Source organism: Erpetoichthys calabaricus, chromosome 2 (genome assembly GCF_900747795.2).
Source record: "Erpetoichthys calabaricus chromosome 2, fErpCal1.3, whole genome shotgun sequence".
Taxonomy (NCBI): domain Eukaryota; kingdom Metazoa; phylum Chordata; class Cladistia; order Polypteriformes; family Polypteridae; genus Erpetoichthys; species Erpetoichthys calabaricus.
The window spans coordinates 171,987,244-171,999,414 of NC_041395.2; the positions used below are offsets into that span (position 1 = coordinate 171,987,244).

Sequence of the window (12,171 nt, forward strand, 5' to 3'; positions counted from 1 at the left end):
CACTGACATTTTATTGTTTGATTTACAAAGTGCTTGAATCCTTTAATGGAGGTTATTCATTGCCCAAAATTTTCATCAAAGTCTTCAGAGTTGCCTATGGTGCTTCCCAAGCTTTCTCTTTGAGCTTTGGCATGTTGCACCTTTTGAGCCATTCTCCAGTGATGTTTTTTTGGCACAGTACTCACACTGGTAAGACCACACTGCGTTCAGGCATCTCATTGACAAACATTTTATGTCCCGAGTATCAATGTTTGAAAAACCAAATAATAATTTTCTATTGCAGAGTCGACATTCAATTAGACACACATGATGCAAAAGGAGGTCCAGCTTTATTGTGTCACTTACTGACCAGAAATAAAAGCTGACTGGCAGACATACATACATCTAACTACAGCAGCTCATTGGGACGCATTATGACTCGCAGCCAAGAGCATTTCAAAGTTAAATGTGTCTGATACAATATATCACTGGAACATAATATTTCTTTAAAATATTAGAAGCATTCACATTTTCAAAAAGATCTTGTATGATTTCTACAGGACTGACAATATTTTTGCAATGACAATGCACAAAGTAATCATTACTGTGAAAGTGCACATTATGGATTATCTGAGTGGGCTTTCATTGTATCCTTAATCCAGGAGAAAAAGTTTGAGATGCGTGTGTATGCGCCATATTTTCCTTTGGCGGCACATTCTTCTCCCCAGCTGATTATTCCTGTTAAATACCAAGTATTTTTATAGTTGACCGCAAAAGGCCCACCACTGTCTCCTTGACAAGCATCCTTAGTTTCTTCAAGGTAGCCGGCACAGAACATGTTGTCTGTGATAACCTGGGTGGTGGTAGCTGCACACGCCTGCTGGTCCACAACAGGAAGGTTCACTCTACGTAGAAAGCGTGAGGAGGTTCCTTTGAACCGTGTGGCTCCCCAACCGCTTACCTGTCCCATGGTGCCTTCCTGCAACAGCAGTTGAGCTAGATTGGCATTGGGTAGGCAGATGGGGTAGGCGTAAGCATTGAATTTTACTGGTTCAGCCAGCAAGATCAAGGCAATGTCACTGTCATATGTGGCGGGATGGTAATGAGGATGACTCACCACCTTCTTCACTTGGATCATCTGCTCATCCACCTCTCGTGTGAATTTGTCAAAATTTCCTTGAATAAACAAAAAAAGCATTATGTGAGCTTAGGGATGCATGCAGACTGAAAGCCAAGGCAAAATTCTTGATGGACTAGAAAAATGAATTAAATAAAAAAAATAAAATTACAATTTTTTGTTTATTTAGTTTTTAATCTAAAGCAGCACTTTTAATTTTAAAATATCCATAATGAATCAGCATGGTTTTAAGACACATGAGGATGAAGGCTAAATGGCACATGCTAAAAGTCTCATACTGTAGCATACTTTATGCTTTAGTGATTTCAAGAAAAGCTAAGTAAAGAGTGACAAGGCAAATGACTTCTCAGAATTGGACCTTTTCAAAAGATTTGCCCATTTCAAAAACCTGTTAGTGAGAATGGGATTTTTAACACAATGACAGCAGAATAAGAATTCTAGATGCTAAAAGGTATGGCAGAGCATATCTTTTTAACATAGCAGAAGATATTTAAGTTTAGGTTTATAGGGATCTGAGCCTATTCCATTGGATGAAGGGACTTGTAAGTGAAAGCCTATGTAAACTGCGGCCTAAATCTCTTAAATTCTGGTCAGTTCAAAATGGTTTCTGGACTAATGGGCTCTTATTATGCACTTTATCTTCAAACGCTATCTTTGTGTGCTACTAAAAATGGGATACTGTTCAAAAACACAAGCTTGAAACATCACAAATAGCGCAGATCTCTGTCTTTTTGCAATTTAATTGTTAACTTAATGTAACAGGACAGATCTGAGATGCATATGTTTCAGAACAGAGAAAGCATGTGCTAAAATGTTTTTAGTCTGAACTAAGTGGACTGTTTTTCAATGTTAATATTCCTAACAAACCAAGATTAACTTCATTATACTAAAACACAAGTTAAGCCATTACCATGCATAAAGTGTGCTGATTCTAGAGTCCTTCAGTATATTGCAGAAGTGTTAACTAATTCCAAAGAATTACCCAAGTTACGGGACATGGATCACCATCTGCATGCTGCCTCATGGCAGTTACTGGATGTACATTTATCTAAACCGCCATCAGCTTTTAGGTTCGGCATTAGCTGAATACCTCTATAAATTTCATTCTAAGTAAAACTTTCTCTCACTTTTCTACTAGTTTTCCTTCCAAGAGTTTATGCTGAAGAAAACAGCATATCCCTAAATGTAAAACTTCCAACAAAAATAAGCACACTATGCACTACCACCTAACTACAGTAAATTCATTTATTAAAATGATACAGTAAATTAAAAAATGACTAGTAAACAAATAGGGCAGCACGGTGGCACAGTGGGTAGCGCTGCTGCCTCGCAGTTAGGAGACCTGGGTTTGCTTCCCGGGTCCACCCTGCGTGGAGTTTGCATGTTCTCCCCATGTCTGCGTGGGTTTCCTCTGGGTGCTCTGGTTTCCTCCCACAGTCCAAAGACATGCAGGTTAGGTGCATTGATGACTCTAAATTGACCCTAGTGTGTGCTTGGTGTGTGTGTTTGTGTGTGCCCTGCGGTGGGCTGGCGCCCTGCCCGGGGTTTGTTTCCTGCCTTGTGCCCTGTATTGGCTGGGATTGGCTCCAGCAGACCCCCGTGACCCTGTAGTTAGAATATAGCGGGTTGGATAATGGATGGATGGATCGATAGTAAACAAATAAAGCAACTGAATGTTCCATACCATATGCATAACATTATATAAATTAATGCTAAAAATGGAACAGAACTACAAGTGATTAATCATTCACAGTTAAATATTGGCTTCTCTCTGAGAAGTAGTTGAGGTGTTATTTTGGAAAGAACTGTCGCTTCTTCCAGGATTTATTCTTGTGGTGTGTTTTTTACTGATTGACTGTTGCTAGATGTGCTAGCAGCAGGCAAGTTGATTTGACGAAAAGGAATTTTCCACGCTGACATTCACTTCAGTGCATACACGTATACAATGCATTAGCATTGCTGAGACATGATGCAGCATGAATAATGCTTGCCAAGCAGTGTACAGTAAACTGGACAGAGAATGTATGAAGTGACTAATTGATACTGAGGTAGCTGACATACTTACTTACCTAAAACATTAAACTAGTCACATTGATTGATACGGAGGGACAGGACATACCTACCTAACTACCCAGTACAACTCTCACACTCACAGATGAATGCTTCATTGTGTATGCTTCTTGTTTTAGAAGTCAACATGGATACTAAAAAACACATATTTAAATATTATGCTATTATTGAATTTTTAATGCTAGAGAACAATATTTCTTTGTAGATTCAGTGAGTACCAGGGCCAATCTACTTCATACATCACTCTCAAGACATGAGTTTTAGAGTTCCGTCATGGTTGGATGTCTCACAAAGCTGAACAGAGGCCTGACTAGCCTTTGATATCTATGACAAAATGTTGCCACCTTTGAGTGAATCATAATGGATGTGACAGTACCTAAGATAGCAGATGCTATTTAGATTATTACAGGTTAATTGAATCTGTTCTTCTTGCTCAGTTAAACCATGAGCAAGGGTTTCACATTTTGGGAGCCGAGAATGTTGACTCCTGGAATGAAGTGTCACCACATCCAATTATCCCATTGGAATCTTAAGCTAATGAATTAGGAGTGGGAGAAATTTAAGAAGAGCCTGATAACTAGGAACGAAACCTGGATAGACGGCTATGACTACAAGTCCAAATGACAGTCAAAACAGTTATTTCTCCAATAACAAAGACATTTAAGATTCAAGCCAGTAACAGAAGGATCTTCTGCACAACTTTATCGATGGTGTAGTTGTTATTGCTCAGAGGGCCTCAGAAGCCTTACTTAACCAGTCAATATTATACTGATTTGCTTTGATGTTTTACAGCAGTCTGTCTGTGAAAAATTGAGAGGAAAGGTGTCAACCATTGACCACCTTCTTTGTGAAAAAGCCTGCATTCAGATTCTACAGGCTGTTCTGCATTATACCACACCAACAGACATCTACACATATGACCACCTGTTCCTTAAACCAAAGGACTACGTCTGTGGGATCCACTGTGCTAATGATGAAAATCACCTACAGAAGAATGGTTTGGAATCTGGACTTTCACTCCGATTTTGGATTTGTTTTAGCAAATTAATCATGAATAGTTTTGGCCTACCTGGGCCAGCTTGGAGGAAGCCATAGAGCCATGAGGAAAACGTAAATTATTTGCTGTTACCTACTGTGATGTATTCAGGGGATGATTCCTCCGCACAATGGGCAGCAGTGAGAACCCAACGGTCATTAATTAGGCTCCCACCACAATAGCCAAAGTCATTTTTCCAGTGTAGGAAAACCTTGAGATGAGAGAAGTGAGAAGTTCAGTTAGCCTTAATGGAAATTCAAGTCAAGTCAAGTTGGGGAGCATGCACTAGTACAGTGTGTTGCAGCACCCACTACATTCCGAAACAATTAATTATGGCCAGTGAAATCCTTCCTGTCTATGTAAGATCAGAGGCTCAGACAATGCTAAAACATGGGTGTGACAGCAAATGCAAAAATATAACATATGGCCATATTAGCTTGCCATCGTTTATTATTAATCATATTAATAAATGAGCACTCTGTCAGGTCAGGTTGGGGAGCATGCAGTGGAACAGCACATTTCTGTACCCACCACATAACAAGACAGTTTGGGATCCCGGTTGGCAACCCCCCAGGCAGACACACGGTCCAGTCCCGCTCTCCGGAAATGACCCTCTATCTGCCGCAGCCAGGTGTTACGTGGGCGACCCCTTAGAAAATGGAAATTGATAGATGTTTAAATGATTGCTTTCCATAATATCTAGAGTTGCTGCTAAATTGCTGTTAATATTCAGTCTCTAACTACGTGTTGTCATTCAAAAATGAAAACTACCATTACATTCCTTGCTCGGTGAAGACTGGCACTGATGATGGAGGTTGGTTGCATTAGGAGAAATGATACAAATCTTTGTATGTATATAGAGCAGTGCATCACATGAGTTAATTTTTAATTGTTACTTTGATTTTTAAAATTTTTCTTATTATGCTTGATGACCCTATGACTTCATTTCATTTTCCGGATAACCGCCACTTTGTTCTCATTTTTCATTGCTGCAGCCATATTCATTTTTGTTACTATGCCAATCATGTGACATATTAGGTCATCACAGTCCACCAACAAAAAATGGTTCTCTTCTTTGTAACTCCTTTCAAAAAAAATCGTTCCAGTTCTCTGTTTTTTTGTATTAGTGTTTTGGGAAGCTAAAAAATGCTTCCAAAAAAACATTAGTGTTAAGACTTTTTGTCCTTTGTTCTCAATTTGTTGTACTCTTTACCTATTGGGTTTTGTTGTTTGGTTTGTCATACCCCCTTCTGTGCTTTCCTCTCCTGGGGCCTCATGTATAAAACCTTGCTTAGATTCCGTGCTAAACTTTTTCTTAGAATTGAAAGGCAAAAACGGCATGCACAAAATCAAATTTTTAAAGACCTATGCACTCCATGTGCCACTCCAAAATTCTTTTATAATTCTCAAATCAATTTAAAACTATTCACTCGTGCACATGCTCTTGCCACTTGCTGTCACCACCCGTCAGAAATCATATATGGCTTAAAATGCCTTTTTTGAATATTCACGATCTAATTACTATATACACTTTCCCGTGTTCCTGAGTGTCACCATTGCTACGAAATCATAGAAGAACAAAGGTAAAATAAAGGCACAAAACTTGTGTGTAAATGTAAACTTGAGGTTATAATTGACTGAAGTGGAGAATTGCAAAAACATTCTTTTTGATGGTCTCTCAGGATGAGTAGCAAATAAAAGACAAAAAAACAAGAGTAGGAACAATATGCCATCATGCAGTGTGCAGACTGCTGCTGGATATTAAGAATGCTTAGTGAGCTTATAAAAAATAAAATAATTTTACCAAGCAAATGTCAATGTTTCAATACTTGTCTCTTTACACTCAGCGTACAACATCCAAACGTCTTTGAATTGTAATTGCATTGGTGGGTCATCCATGCACTCATCATGGTCTGTCTCAGGTGGAGTAGGCAGTCAATGCTTCTGTGCTATGCAGTTTAGTACTGCTCAAGTCATTACAATGTGGCAAATCTTTGTGGGGCTGTACAGCAATGTGCCATCTGACAAGTCAAAACACCTCCATCTACCTTTTTAATAAACTAGTGATCCTTTCTATCAACCCAGCCACAGGGGATGCACAAACCAGTGTGTTTCTTTGTGCCGATCCCAAGCCCAGATAAATGGGAAGGGTTATGTCAGGAAGGGCATCTGGTGTAAAATTTTGCCAAATCAATAAAAATTGACAACAATAAAAATGTCCATGTCGGATCGGTCGAGCCCCGGGTTAACAACGACCACCACCCATACTGTTAGCCAACAGGGTGCTGCCGGAAATTGGGCTACTGTTGGCAGAAAAAGAAGAAGGAGAAGAAGAGGGGGGAGACGTGTCTGGAGGCAGGAGGAGCGGAGGAAAGTAAAGAGAGTGGAACTGAGGGTAGGAACTTTGAATGTTGGCAGTATGACTGGTAAGGGGAGAGAGTTAGCAGATATGATGGAGAGAAAGAAGGTTGATATATTGTGAGTGCAAAAGACCAAATGGAAGGGGAGTAAGACCAGGTGGATTGGAGGTGGATTCAAATTGTTCTATCATGGTATGGATGGGAGGATAAATGGGATAGGAGTTATTCTGAAGGAACAGTATGTCAAGAGTGTTTTGGAGGTGAAAAGAGTGTCAGGCAGAGTAATGATTATGAAGCTGGAAACTGGAGGTGTGATGATGAATGTTGTTAGTGCATATGCACCACAAGTTGGGTGTGCAATGGGTGAGAAAGAAGATTTTTGGAGTGAGTTGGATGAAGTGATGAACAGCGTACCCAAGGGACAGAAAGTGGTGACTGGAGTGGATTTCAATTGGCATGTTGGTGAAGGGAACAGTGGAGACGAGGAGGTAATGGGTAAGTATGGTGTCAAGGAGAGGAATGAAAAAGGTCAGAGGATAGTGGATTTTACCAAAGGGATGGACATGGCTGTGGTGAATACATATTTTGAGAAGAGGGAAGAACATAGGGTTACATGCAAAAGTGGAGGAAGATGCACACAGGTAGATTACATCCTATGCAGAAGAGTTGATCTGAAGGAGATTGAAGACTGCAAGGTGGTGGCAGGGAAAAGTGTAGTTAACCAGCATAGGATGGTGGTCTGTAGGATGACGTTGGAGATCAAGAAGAGGTCGAGAATGAGGGCAGCGCCAAGGATCAAATGGTGGAAGTTGAAAAAGGAAGACTGCAAGGTTGAGTTTAGGGAGGAGGTGAGACAGGCATTGGGTGGCAGTGAAGAATTACCAGACAGCTGGGAAACTACAGCAGGTAGAAGGATGGCAAGAAGGGTGCTTGGCAGACATCTGGAAAGAGGAAGGAGGAAAAGGAAACCTGGTGGTGGAATGAGGAAATACAGGAGAGTATACAGAGAAAGAGGATGGCAAAAAAGAAGTGGGATAGTCAGAGAGATGCAGAAAGTAGACAAGAGTACAAGGAGATAAGACGCAAGGTGGAGAGAGAGGTGGCAAAGGCTACTGATGAGTTGTATGAGAGGTTGGACACTAAGGAGGGAGAAAAGGACCTGTACCAATTGGCTAGACAGAGGGACTGAGCTGGGAAAGATGTGCAGCAGGTTAGGGTAATAAAGAATAAAGATGGAAACATACTCACAAGCGAGGAGAGTGTGTTGAGCAGATGGAAAGAGTACTATGAGAGGCTGATGAATGAAGAGAACGAGAGAGAGAGAAGAGGTTGGATGATGTGGAGATAGTGAATCAGGAAGTGCAATGGATTAGCAAGGAGGAAATAAGGACAGCTATGAAGAGGATGAAAAATGGAAAGGCCATTGGTCCAGATGACATACCTATGGAAGCATGGAGGTGTTTAGGACAGATGACAGTGGAGTTTTTAACCAGATTGTTTAATGGAATCTTGGAAAGTGAGAGGATGCCTGAGGAGTGGAGAAGAAGTGTACTGGTGCCGATATTTAAGAATAAGGGGGATGTGCAGGACTGCAGTAACTACAGGGGAATAAAATTGATGAGCCACAGCATGAGGTTATGGGAAAGAGTGGTGGAAGCTAGGTTAAGAAGTGAGGTGATGATTAGCGAGCAGCAGTATGGTTTCATGCCAAGAAAGAGCACCACAGATGCAATGTTTACTCTGAGGATGTTGATGGAGAAGTTTAGAGAAGACTAGAAAAAGTTGCATTGTGTCTTTGTGGACCTGGAGAAAGTATATGTGCCTTGAGAGGAGCTGTGGTATTGTATGAGGAAGTCGGGAGTGGCAGAGAAGTACGTAAGAGTTGTACAGGATATGTACGAGGGAAGTGTGACAGTGGTGAGGTCTGCGGTAGGAGTGACAGATGCATTCAAGTTGGAGGTGGGATTACATCAGGGATCGGCTCTGAGCCCTTTCTTATCTGCAATGGTGATGGACAGGTTGACAGACGAGATTAGACAGGAGTCCCCGTGGACTATGATGTTTGGTGATGACATTGTGATATGTAGCGATAGTAGGGAGCAGGTTGAGGAGACCCTGCAGAGGTGGAGATATGCTCTAGAGAGGAGAGGAATGAAGGTCAGTAGGAACAAGACAGAATACATGTGTGTAAATGAGAGGGAGGTCAGTGGAATTTTGAGGATGCAGGGAGTAGAGTTGGAGAAGGTGGATGAGTTTAAATACTTGGGATCAACAGTACAGAGTAATGGGGATTGTGGAAAAGAGGTGAAAAAGAGAGTGCAGGCAGGGTGAAATGGGTGGAGAAGAGTGTCAGGAGTAATTTGTGACAGACGGGTATCAGCAAGAGTGAAAGGGAAGGTCTACAGGACAGTAGTGAGACCAGCTATGTTATATGGATTGGAGACAATGGCACTGACCAGAAAGCAGGAGACAGAGCTGGAGGTAGCAGAGTTAAAGATGCTAAGATTTGCATTGGGTGTGACGAGGATGGATAGGATTAGAAATGAGTACATTAGAGGGTCAGCTCAAGTTGAACGGTTGGGAGACAAAGTCAGAGGCGAGATTGCGTTGGTTTGGACATGTGCAGAGGAGAGATGCTGGGTATATTGGGAGAAGGATGCTAAGGATAGAGCTGCCAAGGAAGAGGAAAAGAGGAAGGCCTAAGCGAAAGTTTATGGATGTGGTGAGAGAGGACATGCAGGTGATGGGTGTAACAGAGCAAGACGCAGAGGACAGAAAGATATGGAAGAAGATGATCTGCTGTGGAAACCCCTAACGGGAGCAGCCGAAAGAAGAAGAAGTGATTCATTCTATCAACCTTAAAGTGTGGGAGTTCTTTTCATTATATCTCCTCTCTTGTAGCATACCCACTATCACCTGAAAGGAAGATTATACAAGTTGGCTGTAATGTACTATACTTATTTGCAATCCTGTCAGTCAGGCTTACTTACCAAAAAGCCAACCATCACACACAGCCTGACTCTGAAGTCTGCTTTCCACACTACTATTTGATAAAATAGAGGAAAATAAAGGGTTGGCCACACAACAACTTTAGTTCAGCATATCTGAGCATCACCTATTAGTTGTACATTATTTGAATGTAAATGCTTTCGTTTTGTTCTCTGATGGTACCTACATTGCAATATGTTTGCAGGTAATTACAGTACATCAATTACATTAGGAAAATTTCCGTTTCATATTGGCTTTCTCACCCTGATGCTAATAATATTGCATGTATCTGGATAGCATTTTAATTAAACCATCCCATATACTGTAGATGGCCTGACATGGCTCAGGGATGACTGCAAGAAAATAAAAAGCACCCGCTGCCAAATAACCTAAGGATATTAAAACCAGTGTGATGGTCTCTGTAATATATGCTCCAATTCAGCACACAATTCCAAGAGGACAGTTCTAGGAAGTCTAAATTGCAATATAAGTCAGTCATTTCATGAACCAAAAAATCATCACAATCCCAGAAAACTTACTTTCCTCCAAAAGAGCTAACCCTGTCATTGCCAGTTATGTCCAACAACACAAAGCATTCCCATTTCATTGACAAAATAGATAGGCTACACACTAAATTGGCATTAAGCTCATGTGCAGTATTAGGTTTTACTACCAACACAGAAGACAGCTGTATTGAGAGAACATGTCAGTTAACTGTGATATAATTAATTCAAGGACACTGGGATATGACTGATGCATCATTGAAATGTGCAATAAAGCGAGAAGATTGTCTGTTCACATAATTGTTCTGCTACCTATATTGCAAAAATATCATCAGAAAAAAAGTCTGCATAGGACTTATGGATGGTCAAAACCTGTTATAACTATAAGCCAACTTCCACTGTAAGTTTGTGTTTTATAAATCACAATTTTTCATTAGAAATGGCTTATGCACTTTTCTGAGCATAGGTAAGTTTTATACTTGAGGCCCCTGGTCTTCACTCTTTCTCAGGGCATGCCCTGATTCACCACATGAGAGCTGACCCAGACAGGTAGCTAACGTCTAAGCTGAATTCACTTGTTGAAAACACCGCTTGCCTGTTGATGGACAAGCAGATCGCTTCTGCTGTTCTTGGAATAGACATCTGTTCACTATGATTATAAATTGGAATGCACAGTGAATCCAATACTTACTTGCCACGGACACATTCCTCTCTGACATAGCATGCCGCCAACAATCCGGGAGTCACCCTCTTCCTCTGGAAATGTCTGGTTTGTGGCATTCCCAGATACAACAGTCTCATTGAATTCTGGAAGGTCATATCCCACGGTGTGGTTCAAGAAGTACTCATCCAAAAGTGAACGGGTCTTAGAAAAGTCCATCTGCTTCCACCCACATGGAAATCGGACTGGGAAAAAGAAAGTCCGAATTAGGAGAGTACAGTACCGTGATGAAACACCTTCTCCTCTGAATGTGATAGGAGTAGCAGCATTGTGGTTACTGTTGCTGCATATGCAGTGAGTGGTGAGAGTTTGCTGTTCTGAAATGATACCCATATTCCATGCAGATTTTAAATCTAAATTTCTAAACAAATGAAGAAACTAATCATTTTAATATGATATATAGAAGCACATTTGGCAACAGCACAGAAGGTTTTTCAACTACAGTAAAACCTTGGATTGCAAGTAACTTGGTCTGTGAGTGTTTTGCCAGATGAGCAAAATTTTTAAATAAATTTTAACTTGATAAATGAATGAGGTCTTGCAATACAAATAGTACGTACAGTGCATCTGGAAAGTATTCACAGCGCATCACTTTTTCCACATTTTGTTATGTTACAGCCTTATTCCAAAATGGATTAAATTCATTTTTTTCCTCAGAATTCTACACACAACACCCCATAATGACAATGTGAAAAAAGTTTACTTGAGGTTTTTGCAAATTTATTAAAAATAAAAAAACTGAGAAATCACATGTACATAAGTATTCATAGCCTTTGTTCAATACTTTTGTCGATGCACCTTTGGCAGCAATTACAGCCTCAAGTCTTTTTGAATATGATGCCACAAGCTTGGCACACCTATCCTTGGCCAGTTTCGCCCATTCCTCTTTGCAGCACCTCTCAAGCTCCATCAGGTTGGATGGGAAGCGTCGGTGCACAGCCATTTTAAGATCTCTCCAGAGATGTTCAATCGGATTCAAGTCTGGGCTCTGGCTGGGCCACTCAAGAACATTCACAGAGTTGTCCTGAAGCCACTCCTTTGATAACTTGGCTGTGTGCTTAGGTTCGTTGTCCTGCTGAAAGATGAACCGTTGCTCCAGTCTGAGGTCAAGAGCGCTCTGGAGCAGGTTTTCATCCAGGATGTCTCTGTACATTGCTGCAGTCATCTTTCCCTTTATCCTGACTAGTCTCCCAGTCCCTGCCGCTGAAAAACATCCCCACAGCATGATGCTGCCACGACCATGCTTCACTGTAGGGATGGTATTGGCCTGGTGATGAACGGTGCCTGGTTTCCTCCAAACGTGACGCCTGGCATTCACACCAAAGAGTTCAATCTTTGTCTCATCAGACCAGAGAATTTTGTTTCTCATGGTCTGA

At 41.0% G+C, this 12,171-nt stretch overlaps 1 protein-coding gene across 1 annotated transcript in view; it reads right to left on the minus strand.

Moving 5' to 3' along the window:
- Positions 1-310: 310 nt before the first annotated feature.
- The window catches only part of LOC127526796 (coagulation factor IX), a 42,056-nt gene continuing 30,195 nt past the window's right edge, over positions 311-12,171 (minus strand). The window contains exons 7-9 of the mRNA XM_051923582.1: positions 10,766-10,980; positions 4,317-4,434; positions 311-1,155 (exon numbers count right to left, since the gene is read on the minus strand). Coding sequence (XP_051779542.1) covers positions 599-1,155; positions 4,317-4,434; positions 10,766-10,980 — 890 coding nt within the window. The 3' untranslated portion in view covers positions 311-598. The remainder of the gene's footprint in view (positions 1,156-4,316; positions 4,435-10,765; positions 10,981-12,171) is intronic.